At 41.5% G+C, this 21677-nt stretch overlaps 1 protein-coding gene across 7 annotated transcripts in view; it reads left to right on the top strand.

Annotated features, from left to right (window-relative positions):
• Nucleotides 1-21677, top strand: part of uvssa (UV-stimulated scaffold protein A) — a 56567-nt gene that overhangs the window by 10174 nt on the left and 24716 nt on the right. For all 7 annotated transcript variants that reach the window (XR_003832897.1, XM_029441212.1, XM_029441211.1 and 4 more), the window contains exon 9: nucleotides 16885-16987. Coding sequence is in view for 6 of the 7 variants with exons in the window: in XM_029441212.1 (XP_029297072.1) it covers nucleotides 16885-16987 (103 nt within the window). In the remaining variant the exon portion in view is untranslated. The remainder of the gene's footprint in view (nucleotides 1-16884; nucleotides 16988-21677) is intronic.

The raw sequence follows: 21677 nt of genomic DNA, 5'->3' as shown, positions 1-21677 counted from the left end.
TTCTTTCTTCACACAATTACTTTGGCAGTGTTTTGTGTGGACAAGTGCAACACCATTAATGTCTTCACGGTGAGACTGTCTGAAAGTGTGCATTTCTATTTGACTCATCACATCCTGTATCTGGCTCTGCTTCTGCCTTTACATTCGGTCTGAGTTTAAAGCATACTGAGACCTTTACTAATAAAACAAGTTTGCATCTTAGGAAAGTATTTTTTATATAACACTTTTCACAGTATCAAGAAACTGGCAGCTTTCATAGTGCTTTCTCCAGCTGTTTTTGGAAGACTATATATGTTTGAAGGGAGTTTTCAGTATGAACTATGACCAGGAGAATCCCACATGCATCTGTTGAGTGCTGCAAACTGAAAACATGGGCTTATGTTTAGGAAAGGATAAGACATGCAGAGTTATTTGAACATATCTGTTTTTTAAGAGTGTATTCAGTCACTTCGGGCTCATCCATACAGGCCCAGGCCTTGTTTACTGCTGATAACCCATCTTATCACAGTACAATGGATGTGGCCGCCTGTTTCTCACTGGAGATAAACAAAGAAAGACTATCCCTCTATTTTTTTCCTCCAATGCTCCATCCTTTCCATTTGTACATTCATTCTCTGAATGCGTCTCATTCTCTCATCTGTACACCAGTAATATTTATTTCTCTATTCCTCCTCATTGTGTATTGTGTATTGAGTTTATTGCGGCTATTGATCAGTTATTCATTCATTAATGGAGGTAAAAAAGGAAGTATGGGAATACATGTAGTGAATATAACCTAGAAATAATTGCAAGGAGTAAAGAATTTAAACAAGGCAGACAAACAAATTGTATTAAAATCAAGTCTACTTTCTGATATAAGTATGCTAGCTTAGCCTAAAAGTATGCTAACCGGCTGTACTTAAAAATGACACCGCAAAAATATGAAAATGTTGGTTCCATGCGGTGAGTTCGAGTTTTATGCACAAAGTTCTATGAAATGAGTTCTATGCAGCGAGTTTCATGCAGCGAGTTCCATACAAGTGGATAAGAGCATCTGCTAAATGACCTGTAATAATAATAGTAATATAAAAACTAAATTGAGATACATAAGTGGATGGAGTGGAGTGTTTCTGCTGTTGGATTAAAATTTGGTAAATCATTGTAGACACAGTCTAGTTCCATCAGGGGTCTCTGATAAAGTGAAAGGAGATGGTTTGCAAATTGGAACTGATGGATCCACTGGGACTCCTATAGTGTGTGTGTGGGTGGGTTGATTGCTGCTTATCCTTGAGATCTCTGGACCAGTCTCATATCACTGACCACAGGGCCCCCCAGGGGTTTTTGATGGGCCTCTACACCTTCTCAACATTCTAGGTGTCTTCCCAGAGCTTTAGGTACTCAATGAATAAAAAATGAAGAATAGCACTGTGTCATTTCACTTGGGCAGGAGGCGAGAATGTATGATAATGACTGTTTTGATCACAGATTGAGAGAGGTGGGGAGGGGGAACTGAAGTAGACAGCTGAGAATAAGCTCGTTGACAGGGAAAGGTTTGGGAAGCTCTGGACTGGCTAATAGACCTGCCAGCCTATGTTAGTGAAATAAAGATGTCACCCTATACATCATATAAGCTGACTGCTCCCCAGAGACATGCGTGTGTGTTAGGGGGTGTTGAGGCTGGAGGAGTATAATGGGATAAAGCAGCAGAGAAGAAGCTATGGAGCGAGAGCGAGGGGAGTGGAAAAGCTTTTTTCTCATTAGCATGGGATCCCATGGGATCTTTTCAGGGTAGTAATGAACAGGAGTGCAAGGTGGTAATAGAGATGTGGGATGTTGTGGCAAATCAAGCCTTGAATAGGTCAGACTCTACTGGAAGCTTTAGGTCTCATTAGTTTGTAAATATGTTGAAATCAATCAGTGGCCGTGGACTTCCTTTAGCAGAACAAAGATAAGAAAATAATGTATTGTAACAGTGGGAATAATGGGTCACAGATTGATTTGTTAATAAATACAATTAAGTAACTCAAATAAAATTGTAAAGACAAAGTGTATATAAGTGCAGGAAGTTGAGAGCAGGTACCAAAAATGCTCAATCCTTAACCTGTACTGAGCTACAACTAGAGGTAGGCCCAAAACCAGCAGTAAAGATGATCAGCATACCCTTTTAAACTCACTCCTGATTCGTACAAAGTAACCTGCATTTTATAGGAGTGGTTATCATTTGAAATGGTACACAATATAATGCACTTTTCCATACATTACTTTAAACTGTTTTGTTTTAGTTTTCAAATGTTAAATGCTTCCAAAACACACAACACATGTACAAGAAATGTGCCCAGATAACAGAAAGTGGTAATTTCTGGAAATAGAAGCAGAAAGACTGATCTTTATTTCTCATATTCATCTTTTGACGTCAAACTCAATTGTTTTCAGTGTACAGCAAAAATAAAGGAATTGGCCTCGCTGTTCCAATAGTTTTGGAGGGCACTGTATATGTATAAGTGGAATGGTAGCCATTGTAATGCAATAATCAAAACCGTGTACTGTAAATATTGCAGTGGAGAGAGATTGGCTTCCTTTGTTTGATTTCAGGATCTTCTATCATCTTAAGAAGCTTGTCTATTGTAGATGCTAGTGACAGATGCTAGTGACAAGAAATTCCAGAGGAATTTAAATGTGAAAAAATCATGGAGTGCTAAACGAATATATAGTAAACTTGCGTTTGTATTGCAGGCTCCAACAATAAAGATTTCCCGATGTCCTGGGACCAGTAAAACGTTACATTGGAGCAGTAAAACGTTACATCGGAGCAGTAAAACGTTACATAGGAGCAGTAAAACGTTACATCGGAGCAGTAAAACGTTACATAGGAGCAGTAAAACGTTACATAGGAGCAGTAAAACGTTACATAGGAGCAGTAAAACGTTACATAGGAGCAGTAAAACGTTACATCGGAGCAGTAAAACGTTACATAGGAGCAGTAAACGTTACATAGGAGCAGTAAAACGTTACATAGAGCAGTAAAACGTTACATCGGAGCAGTAAAACGTTACATAGGAGCAGTAAACGTTACATAGGAGCAGTAAACGTTACATCGGAGCAGTAAAACGTTGCCGATCGGGCCATTTCTGGGCGATTTTTAAAAAATAAATCCTTTCATTAAAATCATTTTCCAGACATTGGTTCGAGAGCAACGTTACTACATCTGCACTACTCTGAAAGACTGCTCTGTGCTCTGCCTGCACGTCTGTCTGTCTTCATGCTGTACTCACAGTCTGACTGAATATGAGTAGAGACAGACAGGCAGGCTTGTTTACTTCATAGATACAATTGCGGTCAATCCTTAAACAACATACAAGTAGAAATGCAAAAGAACATTGTTTCTTATAATAAAATGTATAATGTAAACATGTTTATTGTTTTTGTTGTACACTGTTATACATACATATACTATATGTGTGTATATATAGTGTGTACATTTTTTTATTGGGGTCAGTATAGATTTTCTTTGGCCCAGTGTATTCTTGACCAACTTGCCTGACCTGACCAGTGGCAAATAGCTTTATTGTTGGACCTTGAGTCTTTCCTCAACATTTTTGCATGTTTGTGATTAACATTAATCAGGAACTATCTCATCAAAGACTAAGGAGACAAGACTATGAGTCTGACTACGGACATCTTTTGGTCCATACCAAAAAAGGATTAAGATACATGGCATGCAGGAGATTCTGCACACAGGTTCTTAACCCTGTTTTGTCACCATCTTATGAGATCCAGTAACTTTATTACATTACATTACAGTTCATTTAGCTGACACTTTTGTCCAAAGTGACTTACAAAAAGTGCAAACAATCATGAGGATACAACTGCGAACATCAAGAATCTTGCAAGTACATTAACTTCAAAAGAACCGCAGGGTTTCCGGCACACACCTTTTAAGGTCAGTCATCCATTGCGGGTCAGTAAGTTCTGGAATTACCTGTGTTCCCCCCCCCCCCCCATCACTTTTGCAGTCAGGTTAGGTGGAGTGTGTGTGTCTAATTTATGTGTAATATTTTTAGGAAGATGCGTCTGTGTATACTGTATTCATTAAGCTAACTGTTTGTCCCTTCTCTCTTAAGGGAAATGCCATGTGATAATAATGCCATTAGTGTGTGTGTGTGTGTGTGTGTGTGTGTGTGTGTGTGTGTGTGTGTGTGTGTGTGTGTGTGTGTGTGTGTGTGTGTGTGTGTGTGAGTCAATGGAGCCATCTCTTGCAGCTTTTTCACCTCCTTGTGTTCTCCTCTCCTGCCTCCTCCCTTCTCCCTCTGCTTTTCCTTCCTCCTCCTCTCACTCTGTGTGTGATGCTTAACCTGCCCCTCCCCTCTCTGCCATACACCTGACTTATGGCTGTGCGGTAATCATTTGCCAGACCTTGGCAGGCTGAGTGTACATTAGCATATAAATAGCAGATGCACTGAGTGCCCATCACAGTCGACTACATTTAATTTTTGGTTTAGAAGATTGAATGGGTTTTTAAACGCAGCGCCATCAAACTTGCCAAGAGACAAATGAAGTCAAGGGAGCAGTTGTCCGAGGCAGCGCCCTCACATCATTTTTATCTTATTTAAGGGAGCGGAGGGGGGGAGGAGAGATGGTGAGATGCTATAGAAGCTGAATAATCAAGACACCTGTGGAAGCAGCACGTACTTTAGTTTCTAATCCTGTTCAGACATTTTTTACCCAGTTGTCAATCTTTTTCCCTGCTGAAGATACAATATATGGCCAAAAGTATGTGGACACCAGAACATCACACCCATACAGTATATGAACATGCACATTCCATTCCAAAACCACAATAATGTGCTGCTCTGTGCAGGACAAACTGGGAAAATCATTTACTTATGGAGCTGGCTCTGTGCATGGGGGCATTGCGCCTCACATTCTTATCCTAAAACTACGAGATATGTTGCTGTATGGAAATATGCCAATAAAATTAAATTGAAAAAACCTCTCAGTAAATTGGCAAGATATGATGACAATGCAGTGAACAGAAAATTAAGTTTGTTTTTAAAATATTATGATTGTTAAGTCAAACAAGTTTCCCTCAGTGAATCTCAACATGAATGCTACCTTTTCTCTTATATCACTTGTGCGTGCCACTCAAGAACAAATGTGTTTTTACTCCTACTGTCATGTTGAAGCAGGAACACATACATTTTGCATAAAGAAAATGAAGTCTCAAATTAGGCACGTTATGAATTCAATGACATCCTTCTATGTTTTCTCTAGTTAATTCTACAAACATATTTCGGTTTGTACTCAACAAGTATCAAGGTTAAATACCCAGCCCTACTCACAGGACTGGAGCATACACATGACAGAATTCTTTGGTGTTGCATTGGCATTTGGAGCAGCCTCTTCCAGCCATCCAATGCATACTTCACATATTCAGTGTTTAGTTCTAAGCAGATGTATCTCTCAGATGATCATGTTGGGAAGACTACTGTCAGTGTTGTTGAATAGACATGTGTAATTACTGTACTGTTCATGTAGGTAGGACAGTGGATCAATAGTTGCAGTGCCACCTCACAGCTAGACTCACCTGCATTCCAATCCCAGCCATTGTTTCTGTGTTTAGCTGAATGTTGTTCAGTGTAAGATAAGACCAAACGTTATTCTTCATTCACATGAATGATGAAGATTTTTCTTGCATTACCTGCTCCCAACAATAAACTAAATAACATACAAACAACTTAAAAAAAAAAAAACATCTGTCAGATCACCTTCTAGCAACCATCATAAAGACACAATAAATACAACAACCAAAAACACACCTTTCCTTTGTCGTGCACACACACTCACATCCTACATCCAACGAAAATAGAGCAAAAGAGCAAAAAGCTCTGCCTTCTGTGAGGACCACGTACACAGTAACAGGCACATGCACTGTTCATGTTATGTTGGGAGGGGGGTGGTCTGACTACAGTCTCTGTTGTGTGGGTAGTTGCATAGTCCATGTATGAGTGTGTGTGTGTGTGTGTGTGTGTGTGTGTGTGTGTGTGTGTGTGTGTGTGTGGTGTATGATCAGTCCCTGTGTTTGGGAGTGGGGTGTGTGTGTTGATCACCTCCTTGCATTCCTCTTTAGTTGGTTGAACAATGTTATGGATTGAGGAACAGCAGAGTGCTTGTGCTGATTCTTCTTGCAGTGTAAGTGTCCTAATTGCACCTATCCAGGAAGTAAGTTTCCCTGTCTTCACCCAAAGCAAAACTTAAATGGAATCATCAGCTCTTTGGCCTTTTCTCTCCATTATCACTACTTTTATAAGTGGAAGCATGTTCTGCGCTGCCTGGCCCCTGTTTTACTGTGAGCTGCACTAAACGTTGTGTGTAGGAAACAACAGTTTGATGCATGGGTTCATGGTCAGACACACTACTTTGTGTGAAGCATATTAGGTTTGAGCGATATTGAAATTCCCCTGCTAATAATATTGCTTTAAGAAAACTTTGTTGTGTACGGAACAGTCAACAACATGAATAATTACTTGGTAACAAATAAGAAAACAAACAAAAATGACTGGTTTTAGTGTATAATAGGCGTGTCACAGGGTGAAATATAGTTAAATACAATGTTCGCCTAGACGTAAAGTGTACAATAGGTACATTCAGTCATGGTACTTGTGGCGCACACACACAGGTATTTACAGGCAAGTTTAGTCTTAAGGGTTAAGCACGGCTCGTTGATTTTCAACCACAGTACCCCATCACTAACATCTTCTGTTCTGTGACTCTACAAATAGGTGCATTTGCATTGTCTTTGCTCACGAGAGCGGACATCTTTCCTGCTGGAGTTGGGGATACATGGGTAATTACGTACAGTGTCAGAGTATGCTTTTATTTCTGATAGGCCCACAACAATGTAGTGAAGCATAAGACAACAAAAAGAGAGAGACTGAATACATTGCATTCATGTATACATTGAATTCATAACAGGCATTGCATAATTGAATCCGGTTCTGTTATGATGGACATGTGAGGACCATTATTGTGGCCAATCGATAGCGTGTTGAACGATAATCTCTCCTCATATTGTCAAGGCCTAAATAATACTGTTGTCTTCACCATGGATTCTACAATAATACTTAATTCTACGTTTGGTCAATCAAAAATAAAATGAATCCCCAATAAGCAGTCTGGCAGCTCACGTGGTAGAGCAGGCCCATGTACTAAAGCTGAGTCCTTGAATCCCCTTTTCCCTTTGCTGCATGCTGTCCCCTCTCTCTCCCCCTTTCCTGCCCCTGTCTCGAAAATATTTGACAATGAAACTGTAAATACTTGCAGGCAGCCTCACCCCATGGTTGTCTTTGTACCATCCATTGAAGCTGTAATGTTATCCAAGTAACGTATGACCCTTACTTTAGCAACCACTTCCACAGACCTCCTCTTCATTTAGTTGTTAAAGAACTATTTATTTTTCTTTCTTGCCTATTTCCCCCTTTAAGAACCTGCTTTATTGTATCTTTGAGTAAACATAGCCATTACAGTAACACATAGCCTGGCTTTACCTAACAAAAACCTTTTTATTTATTCTGCTCTGTTCCGGAACAATTTATATTTCTATCTGGGCATGTTTTAATGTTTTTGTTACCAATATTTGTTTAGTCTTTTTCCTATTACAGTGACACATGGCCCTGCTTTACTCAAACCATCCCTTCTAATTTGTCTGATAAATCTTGAGTTTCAGTTAAAGAAGCCGTTTTTATCTTCTGTCTGGAACTCTGAGTTGCTATGTGATTTTCTCCTCATGTATGTCCTGGAGAATAAACCAAAGCTCCGTTAAAATGCAAAACAGCCCCCTATGCAGCCATGTGGGGGAATAGAGGCCATATTTTAGCTGTGCTCGCTGTCAGCAAAATGTTTCTGGAGGAAAGCTAATTCTATTGTGAGACTTACAGCTCTGCCAGGCGGGCAGACAGCACTCGATGCTATCAGGATTAAATTAAGGTGAATTAGAGACAAAGAGGCTGAAAGAGGGGGGAAAAGGATGATGTTAGGTCAGGATTTTCCTCCAGCTGGGTGATCACTTCTTAGTCTTAGGTCATTGATCAGAGCAGAATAAACCAGCCAGGATTAAAGTAGACAAGCACGAAACCTATAGAGACTATATCTGTGTGTATGTGTGTACTGTGAGGATGAATAAGTGTAGCAGTGGACTGGAATAATGGAGAAAGTTTGGTTTGGTGTTTCAAATAGTACACTTCTGTTTAACAGCATTCTCTCAGCTTTTCTTTGGGAAATGAATAAAATCAGGTCTCAGTATCTCACACTTCAGGTTCACCCTGTGCAACATCCTTTCTTAGATTAAAAGGATCATTTATAGTAATAACGGCTGTTTTATCAGTCAGGGGAATTTTACCTTACTACCTTTTGCTTTCTGCCGCATTGCATTTCACAGACAGAAGTCCCTTCCTTTTTAAATGGTAATAGTAGAATTCACTTTTAAAATGTTTACCTACTACTATGAAAAAGTGGAAAATTAGTGGAACTACACATAGAAACATCTGAAATAAATAAGTATATTTATATTTTTGAGTCATTTTGACCAAAACCTTGGCACTGACATACACAATACTTTCATAATCCTGTTCAAACCTTTGACCCTCATAACTCCTGCCAGTGTTAATAAGTATGCCTGCAGATTTGACTGTATGTGATGGCAGTGGTGTGATTACAACGAGATAGATAACATTTTAAATGCAACCAAAAGTGCAACTTTCATTCTCAAAAAAGGCAAAGGAATATGATAGTGAGACGTTTGGTTCTGAGGTATTTCTGTATGAGTTTGGCATTTTAATTTCATTCCTGGCAGCTTTGATTTCTTCCAAAAGTCCAAGGATGTTTGGTGAGGTAAAGAGGCATGGGCCCCACCAACGACAAGTAAAAAAAATAAAGGATTTTGTTTTGTCCTTGGTCGATTTAACCAATCATAAAAATTCCACATAAAAATAATACTTATATCTGATGTATATATCTAGTTGGTTTGGCCCTATCTAAAGGCCCTGTCACACATATCCGTATGGCGGAAGCGTATACGAAAATATCTCACAAATTGTCAGACCAAATACGTCCAACTTGTCATCGGATCGGAAAGTGAACGTATACAGATACGCATGTCTAACCTATTGATAGCGTATCACTTATTTATACAAAATGTATCAGACGAATGCATAACGTACCGGTATACAAAAATATGGCGTATACAAAATATTGGCAATATGCTGGTGTACTTTGATATAAGGTAAGGCATAAGTAGTATTCGTTAAGAGCTCACTTTGTTACGCTGGGGTACATTGTTGAACGCTGAGTCTGTGAAAAGGTTTTGAGCATGTTCAAAATTTTCGGACGTACCCAACGTGTGCTTCATAAGTTATGCAGACGTTACACAAAAGTTACGTTACGTTAGACATACGTCAATACTGAATACAGTACGTCAATACCTACGTCAATACAGTACGTCAATACCTACGTCAGGGGTGTCAAACATGGAGGACTTTGCAAAGTGTAAAAATTAGTTGTTTTGATCATAAAGTAAAATACTATATTGTTCCAGATACCTGTGACGAAATGTTTTGTGCTTTTGTAGATACACTGTGATCTGTAATGCACATGTGTAAATGATAAACTGATGCATAATATTGTTGAAATTGCTCCTTTTATTCTTAAGAAATTTCAGGTTGTTCATGATGTAAATGAACATTTTTCAGAATGTACTTGTACTTTTGTGCACTAACACGAAGGGGACCATTTGGAATTGTCGTTATTTATAGGTTATATGATATGATTTTACTGGTCTGGCCCACTTGAGATCAAATTGTGTATGTAGCCCCTGAACTAAAATGAGTTTGACACCCCTGACCTACGTGAATACCTACGTGAATACAGTACGTGAATACGTTAGAGCAGGGCTGGCTAACCCGCGGCTCTCGAGCCGCATGCGGCTCTTTGCCCAGTTTCATGGGGCTCTTCAGTTCATATCGAATTTTATTTGTGTGTACGTGTGGTGTTAGTATGAGAGCATGACAGCGCGTCTAATTTTGATGTGGCCCAAGAGCCAATCACAAAAATGCCCGCGATGCAGTGAACCAATTACCTTCGTTGAGTAAACACTATCTGACCATCTGAGTTCAATCCTAAAATGGCAGGGAAAAAATGCACAGCTAAGAGAAAATATGAAGACGAATATCGGACGTTTTTAGTAGAGTGGTAGATTTTTTTATCGAACGCAATTGCAAGCCATTTTGCCTTATATGCCAGACGTCATTAGTGCATTTCGAGGCTTCAAATCTTCAGCGCCATTTCACCTCACTCCATGATAACATCGACCAGGAATTTCCAAAAGGTACTGAACTTCGCGAGCACAAGTTAAACACCTTGAAAAGTCAGGCAGAAAAGCAGACACAGTTTTTCAAAAAAATAACGAAGCACTCGGAGACCGTAACGCTTGCATCATATCAAGTTGCATGGAACATAGCACGAGCTAAAAAGCCATACAATGAAGGGGAATTTGTTAAAAAATGCCTCAGTGACGTGGTTGAAATCTTGTCTCCCGAAAACAAACAACTGAAACAAGCGGTATCAGACGTCCAACTGTCCCGCCACACTGTTGAACACAGAATATCGGACATTAACGCCGCCATTGAAGCGCAGTTACACTCTGATCTTCAAACATGCAAGTATTTCAGTGTGGCATTAGATGAGTCTTGTGACATACAAGACAAGCCTCAGCTGGCAATATTTATACGATCGGTGTTATAAAAGAAGAACTCCTTGATATTGTGCCATTAAAAGACAGAACCCGTTGCATCGATGTGAAAGAAACAATGATAAATGTATTTGTGAAAGCAAATGCGCCCAAACAGAAACTAACTGCAATAGCCACGGATGGAGCGCCATCTATGGTCGGATCTGTGAACGGGCTTGTGGGGCTGTGCAAAGCTGACAACACATTTCCCGAGTTTTGGAATTTCCACTGCATTATTCACCGGGACCAACTTGTGTCTAAATCACTGAATTTAGACCACGTCATGAAGTGATGTGATGGAAATCGTAAACTACATCCGCACGCATGCGCTTAACCACAGGCAATTTAAGAATCTCATCGCTGAACTCGACCAAGGGCTTCCAGGAGACCTGCCGCTGCACTGCACTGTGAGGTGGCTTTCTAAAGGCAAAGTGCTGTCTCGCTTCTTTGAGCTTTTGGATGCTGTGAAACTGTTCATGGAAGAGAAGGAAAAGGATTATCCCGAGCTCTCAGACCCCAAGTGGATTATGGATCTGGCCTTTTTGGGTCTGCAGGGAAAGTTAAAAATGCTGCCTGTCCTAGTGCAAAGTGTGTTTGCGTTTGTTAACAAACTAAAACTGTTTAAGACACACCTTCAAAAGGGAGAATTAGCGCATTTTCCCTCTCTGCTAAAAGCAAGCGGACAAGCCACTGGTGCCACCCCGAGAAAGCAAACAGCCCGATATGCAACATTGGTTGAAACCCTGCATGAAAACTTTGCGACCCGGTTCCATGATCTACAAGTGAAAAGGTCACAGATTACGTTCCTCGTCGACCCTTTTAATGCTGTGACAGACTGTTTGAAAGCCCCGCTAGTCACGGACGAGGCAGCGTCCCCTTCACGTCTTTATGAATATATCAACCCATCATCAGAGAGCATGGAGGATGCTGAGAGGCTGCGACAAGAGTACATTCTAGCCGTTCTCCAGCATCAGCATGACGTGAACCAAATGGCACTTTTCCAGCTCCGTAATTCGTTATGTATTCGTTATGTATACGTCAGCTACAACACCGCTGTGGAAAAGTTGGACGTATTTGGACTCTGACAAATCTTTAGCTAATTTTCATATACACCGGCATATGTTTCTGCCATACGGAACTGTGTGACAGGGCCGTGTTCGGTGTATCGTCTGCGTCCTTCAAACGATCACAACTTACCCTTAATTTATATCAATGTATTGCCGATATTTCGTATACACCAGCATACGTTTCTGCCATACGGATATGTGTGACAGGGCCTTAATATGGAGAGGCAGCAAGAGAGTGTGCGTATGTGCACACTCGGGAGAGGTTGTGTCCTGCCCGAGTGGAGAGCAACTCTTTATTTACATTGAGCTTACTAGAGCAGAGCCATCTCTACAACAAACACATATTTAATCTGCCAATGTTTTGAGGGAATATAGGCTATGCCTCAGACTTTTACACTCTAAAATGTCTTATTTATGTCTAAATGTCTAATTTACACTTTTGTATTTTTTTTTACATTGACCAATTAGGCAAACTAATTTCAAATGCCCAAAATCATGTTTTAAAAATATAATATGATGTAATGGAACTTCCGTCAGTAATACATATGATCAAGTATATACGTTTTTCCACATCATACATTCTGTCCATGTTTTACATTTTTGGTTATCATGTCATTGAGTCATTTTCTCCTGCTCTGTGAATGTTTATTCTTAAATCATACCTGCTTTCTGCAGCCAAGCAGCATCTCATTATTATTATCTCATAATCTATGTGATTAATACAAACAAGGCCTTTTCAACTCCTGACCAGCAGCAGATATGTATCGTCCTGTTACTCATTAGGTAAGGACGCAAAATCCACAGCTGCAGGCTGCCTAAATTGCTTTTAAATCAATTGCTTGATTTAAAGGGGTTTTGTTAGTTTGCAGTTGTTTGAATAAGATCTTTTGAAACATGGATGGTGCTAGTGGCCGCAGTGACAGTGACAGACGTCTGCATGTAGTTTATGTTTAAGTGTAAACAGGAATACCTACAATAAACTACATGCAGACGTCTGCAAAGATATTCGTGCGGACTTTAACAGGCAACCTCACATGGACATGTACAGTTAAGAAGTGGGTGTAAGTGGGTGTGGGGCTCCAAACAGCACACCAGATGGTTGTGATTTCAATACCAGGGCTGCTACCATTGTGTCCCTGAGCAAGGTACTTAACCCTGAGTTGCTCCAGGGAGACTGTCCCTGTAGTTACAGTGTCTGCTAAATGACAAATGTGGATGTAAAAGTATACATCAGGTGACTTGATTTTCAGTTGGGAGAATTGGAATCTCTAAACTGCCTGTAGGTACGTATATAATTGTGTGTGTGAGCGTCAATATTAAAAACAACTTTGTATCAGTATTTGTAATACATTGTGATGGTGGAGTAACATAAGATGCATTTAAATTACATCTAACTTATATAGACAGAGGAGGAATACATCTAGGGTAAGCTGGTATATAAAATGTCAAAAGAAAAAGGTATTTAAAAAAAAGAATTCACATCCCTCATTGTCATCTTCTTTGTATGTTTATTATCAAATCTTGGCCAAATTCCTCTCCCTCTCAGACCACCATGTCTCTGTCTTTGTGGCTGCATTAACGACAACTAATTAGGCTTTAATTGTTTAGTTGCTGGTTAACTGAATAGTGAGTATTATATCATGAAGTTTTTTAATTGGTCTCTGTGTGCTGGATCAAGAGGTGTGTTCAGGGTGGGACATGGTTGACTGACGCTGTCTTATGGTTCAGTTGTGCTTCAGTAATCATCTAAGGAATCATCATTTGTAAACTAATTCAAACATTCTAATGGGCTTTATCAGCAGTAACACACACACACACACAGTATTATTACACGCTAATGAAAAAGAGACCCTTGGGAATAAAGGGTTAGCTTAACGTTAGGATTTACTGCTCATAACGCTAATCACTGACTATTATGCTGCTAGACTGGAGTGTATGTCTGCGTCCTCAACTGAGGCATACACTGCACAGAACTACACGCCTGTGTATGGGCAGTCTGGTTGATGTTCTGCACCTCATTGACAGTTGATTGGTTGCGTTTAGTATATCAGCGAGTGTCGTTTTAGTTTTGTTTGACAAAATGGGCCTTATTTAGGAAACATGCATCTGCAGATTATATTTTACCAGTTGTTAGTGTCAACAAACAGACTCAAACCAACATGAATGTATCCGTGTGAGACACACCTCGAAAAAATTATTAAATGTCAACAGGATCGAGGAACAAACAGTTTATTTTCTCCTCCACAGCCTTTTCAGGCAAAAACAAAACAATTGATAATAATAATAATAATAATAATAATACATTTTATTTGGAGGCGCCTTTCAAGACACCCAAGGACACTGTACAAAATACAAGAGATAAAAACAGCAGGACATTAGAAGGGAGAGCAGACAAACAAAACCAGAGATAGGGTGCAGACACATGAAGAAAGCAAGAAAGAGAAGAGGCGGGAGGACAGAGGATGATGGAGAGTACAGAGAGTAGGCCAATTTGAATAAGTGAGTTTTGAGGTGGGACTTGAATGTTGTAATAGTTTTGGACTGTCGGATGTGTGGAGGGACGGAATTCCAGATCCTGGGAGCAGAGCAGCTGAAGGCCCTGGCACCCATGGTGATGAGGCGTGATGTGGGGATTGTCAGGAGACCGGATGAGGGGAGGGAGCGGGAGGGGGTATACTCCTGAAGGAAGTCAGATAGGTAGGTGGGGGAGAGTTTGTGGAGGGCTTTGCAGGTGAGCAGGAGGTTTTTGTAGTCGATTCGGGATTGAACAGGGAGCCAGTGAAGTTTCAGGAGAATGGGGGTGATGTGTTCAGATGATTTTGTGTGCCTCAGTATTTATATGCAGAGATCAAAGGAACGAACCAATTCAAATCAGGTACCAGACGTGCTAATCAATCGACTCAGGTACCAGACGTGCTAATCAATCGACTGAGGACTGTTCTTTGATTGAGTAGTTCACCTCCTGTCCCCAGCTGTGTTTAACACTTGGTGGTTCCTCCTGTCCCCTGCTGTGTTTAACACTCAGTAGTTCCTGTATTTTCCCATCAACCAGAAAGAGCGAATGTTTGTGCTGCCACTGTGTTTGGCGTACTGAAAGTTCCGACGTGATCCACGATGTTGTTTGAGGATGTCACGATGGGAAAGCAAAGCTGGTGTGGTCATGTAGTGGGATTGGAGAGACAGCAGCTCCGTTACAGAATATTTCAGCGGCGGGGCGATGCTTGTGACTGTGAAACACAGAGCAGTCCATATGAAAAGACTGCTTTACAGGTTACAGTAAAGAAAAGCAAGCAGAACACGGTGGAGGCGCGGCAGCAGCTTGCCACTGGTCCTTTATTCACGTTTATAACACGGTTGTGCAACCTCCCGTGCAGAGTCTCTCTCCCTCTCTCTGGTCTCGTGGAGCGGCGGCCCTTGTCAGCGTCCCTCCTTAGATCCAGCCTACTGCAAAAGAACAGAACCAGGCTGACGGATGACGTCATCCAAGTAGGCCCGGGGCATCGGGTACGCGTCAAATTAGGACACCTCGTTAACCCTAACCGCATTGACCCGTCGGACTTGCGAACCAGCACGGCGGGGCACTACCAGTCACTGCTGGAGAGGTGGTCTTCCATGAGGACGACGGTGGCTATCAAGCTGGCAGGTCGGTGGCACTGGACCCAGTTTGCCAAGGAGGATGGCAGCCCGGCAATGAACTGCTCTAGCTGCTTTACGACTTTGTCCGTGGAGTTGGCTCCCGGCTGGATATGAATTCATCTTGCTATGTTTTTAACATGATAATCAGAGTTCAGGCTTGGTTTTATGTTATCTAAGAGAGCAAGAGAGGAGAACTCGTCCAGACTTGTGTGGTTTAGGAACTGATTAAGTAGAATCGAAATTTTAAATGTCTTATTTTCTTTCGGATTTTAACCGCGTCGTAAGTCTCGGGACACCGTTAGTGCTGGAAAGGAGATGAGGATCAGCACGATGGAGCGAGAGATTGGCCGGAGAATAGGAGCAGCAGGGGCGGTATTGCATTCGTTCGTACCTTCACCTATGGTCATGAAGGCTGGGTCATGACCGAAAGAACGAGATCACAGGTACAAGCGGCCAAAATGTTTTTTCTCAGACGGGTGGCTCGTGTCTCCCTTAGAGATAGGGTGAGAAGCTCAGCCATCCGTGAGAGACTCGGAGTAGAGCCGCTGCTCCTTTGCGTTAAAAGGAGCCAGTTGAGGTGGTTCGGGCATCTAGTAAGGATGCCACCTGGGCGCCTCCCTAGGGAGGTGTTCCAGGCACGTCCAGCTGGGAAGAGACCTCGGGAAGACCCAGGACTCGGTGGAGAGATTATATCTCCTCACTGGCCTGGGAACACCTCGGGATCCCCCAGTTGGAGCTAGTGGATGTGGCCTGGAGAAGGGAAGTTTGGGGTTCCTTACTTGAGCTGCTGCCCCCGCGACCTGACCCCCGGATAAGCGGTAGACGATGGATGGATGGATGGATTAACCCCACTAAGGTGGGCTTTATTGCAGGACACTGTGCATGTGTCATCATCTCTCTGTGAACTAGGATCAAATCACCAGACATGAAAAAAGAGGGAAAACAATAACAAAAAAGAAAGGGGGGTGGGTGGGTCCATCTGTATGTCTCCTGCTGGGGCCTCCACGCTTTGTTGCTTCGGGGCCCTCTCGCTTTTTTTGGGGAGGGGGCGGGGGGATCTTTAGGGGGAGATGGTAGTGGTAGTGGAGATGGTAGTGGTGTACATCACCTGTAAACTGAGACTGAAGATAAATGTAAGATACAGCTGGTTAGGCGCCTATTAAAATGTGAATGTTTATCAGGGTGTATCAGGGTTTAGAACATTATGATAGAAGTATAAAATGGCTATTCCCATGCTCTATTATATCTCATAAGTCGTTGCTGCAATTTAACTACTATTTTTATATTTTATATTTTCATTGTCACTTTTGTCATGTTATTGTTTTTCAATAAATTAATTAATAAAAAAAAGTGATTTTTTTGTGCTTGTAATTTTGATATTAACAATATCTAAAGACATAAACCTTACCTACTCTTCCTCAGATGAAGGCTTCTTCAGACGGAGATGATGATGATGATTTTGATGAGGTTCCAGAAAAAGAAGGATATGAGCCACACATTCCAGAGCATCTACGAGCCGAGTATGGTATGAGTTCAACTTCACACACACACACACACACACACACACACACACACACACACACACACACACACACACACACACACCTCAAACCTTAAACCTACAGACACGTGCATAAATACAGAGGTTAAGCTACAAAAGAAGCCTGCTGCTGCCCTAATCTTTTAAGATTTACACACACACACACACACTTCAAAGGACCAACCTTCAGCAGCTGGTAATGTGCAGGTGAAGGGCTCCTTAAGTGGGATTATTTACACAAGCCGTGTGTGTGTGTGTGTGTGTGTGTGTGTGTGTGTGTGTGTGTGTGTGTGTGTGTGTGTGTCAGACGAACATGTGGTCTGATGTTTGGGGTTCTGGGCATCTCTAAGTTTGATTAGTGATACATTCATCATAGAATGAATCTATAGTGCACTGGTTGTCTATGGCAGTTATCAATCTTTATCGTGTCACAGACCCCTAAATTAACACATATTATGTCACGGACCTCCTTTAACCATAAAGGAAGTGAAACTTGTATGACTCTTACTCACTCTGGGCTCACTTCTAAAGGGAATTTAATAGGGAAAATAAACTGGAACCTCTGGAACTCCCTCCAGGACACCTGGTGGTCCTCAGACTCCTGGTTGAGAACTACTGGTCTATGTGCGACATAATGAAGCATCTCACTGTTAAACCTGCAGCTTCAGGGCCCTGTGATGACAGACATGTGTGATGCAGTGAGAGCGTTTCAAGCCAAGCTGCCTGTGGGAGACTCGGATGCAGAAGGAAACTTTGGTCACTACGTGTTTCCAAACACTGACAAACCATCTCCACCGCTGTATTCCCGACGCATTTGCCGACTTTGCAGCTCAGAAATTAAAATGTAACTGCTCAGCAATCCGTTTGCAGTTGACATGGAAACAGCACCTGTGGGCGCTGCACAGTTTCTAAGCTTCATACCAGAAACGATGCCTCAACCCTCCTTCATGCCGCTCAGGTGCTTTGCATGTTTAGAAGCACATACCTGTGTGAGAAGCTTTTCTCTGTGATGAAGATGAACAAATACCCACACAGGAGTTGTCTCACTGATGCACACCGTCACTCACTGAAGGTTTCCACAGAACCCCAAACATTAAACTGGCAGCTTAGAAGAAAATCGACTCATGTGCATAATATTAGCAATAATAGTAATAATACATTTTATTTGGAGGTGCCTTTCAAGACACCCAAGGGCACCTTACAAAATACATATTAGGCTACATATACTAGGAGAATGTAGCCTACCTAAATATGTTCCATATCTTTTTGTACTTTATCCAATATGTGTATCCTGTTCAATAAATGTGGACCGTGTTTGACCCTCGACGTACTCCCAGTTTTTAGTCCCAGCCCTCTCTGTGATTGAGTTTGACACCCCTGGTCTACTGCTTGCTTTGCATAGTTTCTCCTCTGCTCTGTTTTGCGAAAGGCGGGGCTCCACTCTTGGCACACACACACTTACAGTCAGAGACAGAGCGGCGGAAAGGAGAGGGAAGAACAAAAAAAAAAATCCGCTACTAAATGTTTTTCTTTAAAATGACACATTATTTATTACATGTTAATCATGTTAAAAAATGTCAGCTCAAAATTGTCTGCGAGCCATATTGCGTCATCAAAAGATCCATGGGTTCCCGACCCCTGCTCTAATGTGTCTGCTGTCTGATGAGCAGGTAGAGTACAGTGGCTTTATCACAGCTTTTCACTGAAACAGCTGCTGCTGGAAAGAGGTTTATCATCCATCCAATCAGAGCTGTAAAACTAAATTAGATGGTGAATTTGCAGGCTGTAAATCCAAAACAATGATTTGAAAGAGGCTAGTAGTAGTAGTTGGTAATAATTATCTTTGGATCCATCACTACCAGTCAACCATTTAACATTACACACAGTCATTTTTCATGTAAAAATATTGATACCTGAAGCAAAACCTAAGCACATGTTGATGTTACAGTGAAGGCAAGCTGTTAATAGTCACCTGCAAAGTCATTTTGGTGTATACCCAGGAATAATCTCTATAAACAGAATCTGAATTCATATGCAGAATCTGTAGATTTTGGTATTGAAGCGTTCTGGTTTCCATTTGTAGTCCGGGTAGGATATCACGTTTGAGCGGGCTTTGGTTGAATGCAGGTTAACAGTCCTTGTAGAGAGCAAAAGAGGCAGAACACGTTGGTCGAAATGCAATCTGGGAACTCATCAGCTAACATCTGACGATGATTTAGATTTTATTGGCTTTAAATTAGCTTTTAAACTGGTGAAACAATCCGGTCATAGATGTAGTCTCTCAATTCCCACTCCATTCTTGTCAATCAGACGGTAAATAATGAGCAACGCTTGGTCTTTGCCCAAATATCTGCTGGCTACACCAGAACCCCAGAAGTATTGCCCTTTGCCCCCAACGGCTTATCGTTGTCAGACCGACAGCCGATGGGTTCTGAGATTGACCCAGGAATGACATAAATGCCTATTGAGCCCCAACAAGCTCACAATGAGTGAAATAGTGGTCTTGCCTAGTCCCATATGCTGGCTTCTGACTGCTAACTATGTATTTGTGTCTGATTTGGAATGCAGTACAGCGTTGTAATTGAGACAGATGGATTCTTTTCCACAAGCATTTTCCCTGTGTATCTTTGATGGATATCGTCCTGTCAACACATCCATTTACTTTCACACTGAGTCATCAGTAGCTGCATATGAGTGGCTGTAGTACTGTTCCTTGTTGCAGCTTGGTGGCATTGGACTTGTATGGATCCTGTCTAGCCTCCAGGCAGCAAGTTAGGTTAGAGGTCAAATGTTCAGGTCATTAACCAGCTGCCTTCTCATCTTAATGCAGCTATACAACATGTTTTTTTCTAAATATGAGATGACTTTGAATGCTGTTTGTATCATTATCAGCAGCCATGTGCAAGCTCCAGGCAACAGTAAACACTAAAACTCTCAGTGCTGCTCTGTCAGCCATATTCAAGCTTCTCACCATCACTCATATATGTGACCTTCACTTTCTTTGCTGTATGTGTGTCTGTGTTAATGACACCATAATATAACATGTTGCAGATAGTGCTGTTATGCTTGGTCAGCTGTGTGGTGGCCTTTGACCTCTGGCGACTCGAGGACTCCCACCAGCCTCCTGAGTCATTACATTCACACTGAGCCTCTTCTTTACCTGTGAGCCCGTTCTGCTCTACTCCCACCTCCCTCCATTACTAATCAATTAGACCAGAAAGTAATTAGATTGTATCTGATCTATCCAAAACAGCTGTGTGTGTGTGTGTGTGTGTGTGTGTGTGTGTGTGTGTGTGTGTGTGTGTGTGTGTGTGTGTGTGTGTGTGTCAGGGTGATTAGTGGGATAGGTAATGATCCACAGGGGCCATACCAAATTAACAATGCAACCTCTTTAATGAGCCCCTATTAGCCCTGCACCTAGATGTTACCCCCCACACACACATATACAGTACACACAAACATGCACACACTCACACACAAGCAACTAAGCAAAAGCCCCCTGCAGACGTGCCCATGATTTGCTTGCTTTATGTTTATATGGTTTCTTCAGTCTGTTCACTTACACTTTTTAATTCATTCATCTGTGTTAAATGAAAAGGCTGTTGTTCTATTGTCAGGAAATCTAATGGAAAAATCCAAACCAACAATTTATTAGTCCGTCTCTCAATACTCTCTGACTCCCTGTCCTGCCTGTGACACGCTCCAGGCCTATTGGTTCCTACTGAAGACAAACAAAGATATGGTTTTATTTTTTTTTAAAAGCTCAGTATTGTCCAGGCACTTCAGGTTTTGGCAAACGTTACACAAACAGGATTAAACAGTGTTTTTGTTTCAGGTGCAGATTAATACACAATTGGTGTACTAGTGGGTATTTACAGCACCAGGACAGTGTACACATATAGTTCAAAATCATGTGTCCACATATACTGTGAAGGTTTATAGAGTTAAACTTTTCTTCTCATTTCTTTCATTCAGAGAAAGCCTCCTTCTATTTCCTCCCTTTCTCTATCTACATCTCTTCCTCTCTCTTTCTTCCCCTCTGTCCTGTTCTGTCATTCTGATTATCAGTCCTCTTATCCCTCTCTCTGCTGTCAGGACACTATCTCTCTCTTTCTCAAATTAACATTTTAATTACAGGCCCTGCTTAACCCGAGAAAATCAATACCTCTTTCCGCCTTTCTTCTCTCGCTTTCTCTCTCCCTGTCTTCTCCTCAAACCCCCTTAACCCCCTTTTTCTCTCTCACACACACACACACACACACACACAACTATACACATTTCCTCCCATTGATCTGTGCGTCTTAACATCCACAACATCCAGAAAAACCTTTAAAAAAAAAAGCAGATTGAGTCCGACAAAGAGAGGGAGGGATCACAGAGGGAGGAGGAGTGAGGCCATCACTTGACTATTGACATACAGGGTGGTGATGGCCTAGTGGTCTGGTGGTACGACTTCCAAACAGACAAACTTAACCCTGAGCTGCTCCAGGGAGACTGTCCCTGTAGTTAGTTCACTGTGGATAAGAGCGTCTGCTGAATGACCTGTAATGTAATGTAACATATCTGGTTTAAATTTTTTTAAAGCATCCTACTAAAACTAAATTTGAACAGTGCAAAAATGACTGTGACTATCAAGAACTGATGTAAGACATTAAAGCTTTTAACATGTATTGTA

Source organism: Cottoperca gobio, chromosome 10 (genome assembly GCF_900634415.1).
Source record: "Cottoperca gobio chromosome 10, fCotGob3.1, whole genome shotgun sequence".
NCBI lineage: Eukaryota > Metazoa > Chordata > Actinopteri > Perciformes > Bovichtidae > Cottoperca > Cottoperca gobio.
The sequence above is the reverse complement of the archived record's forward strand: the minus strand, read 5'-3'. Positions and strand labels throughout refer to the sequence as shown.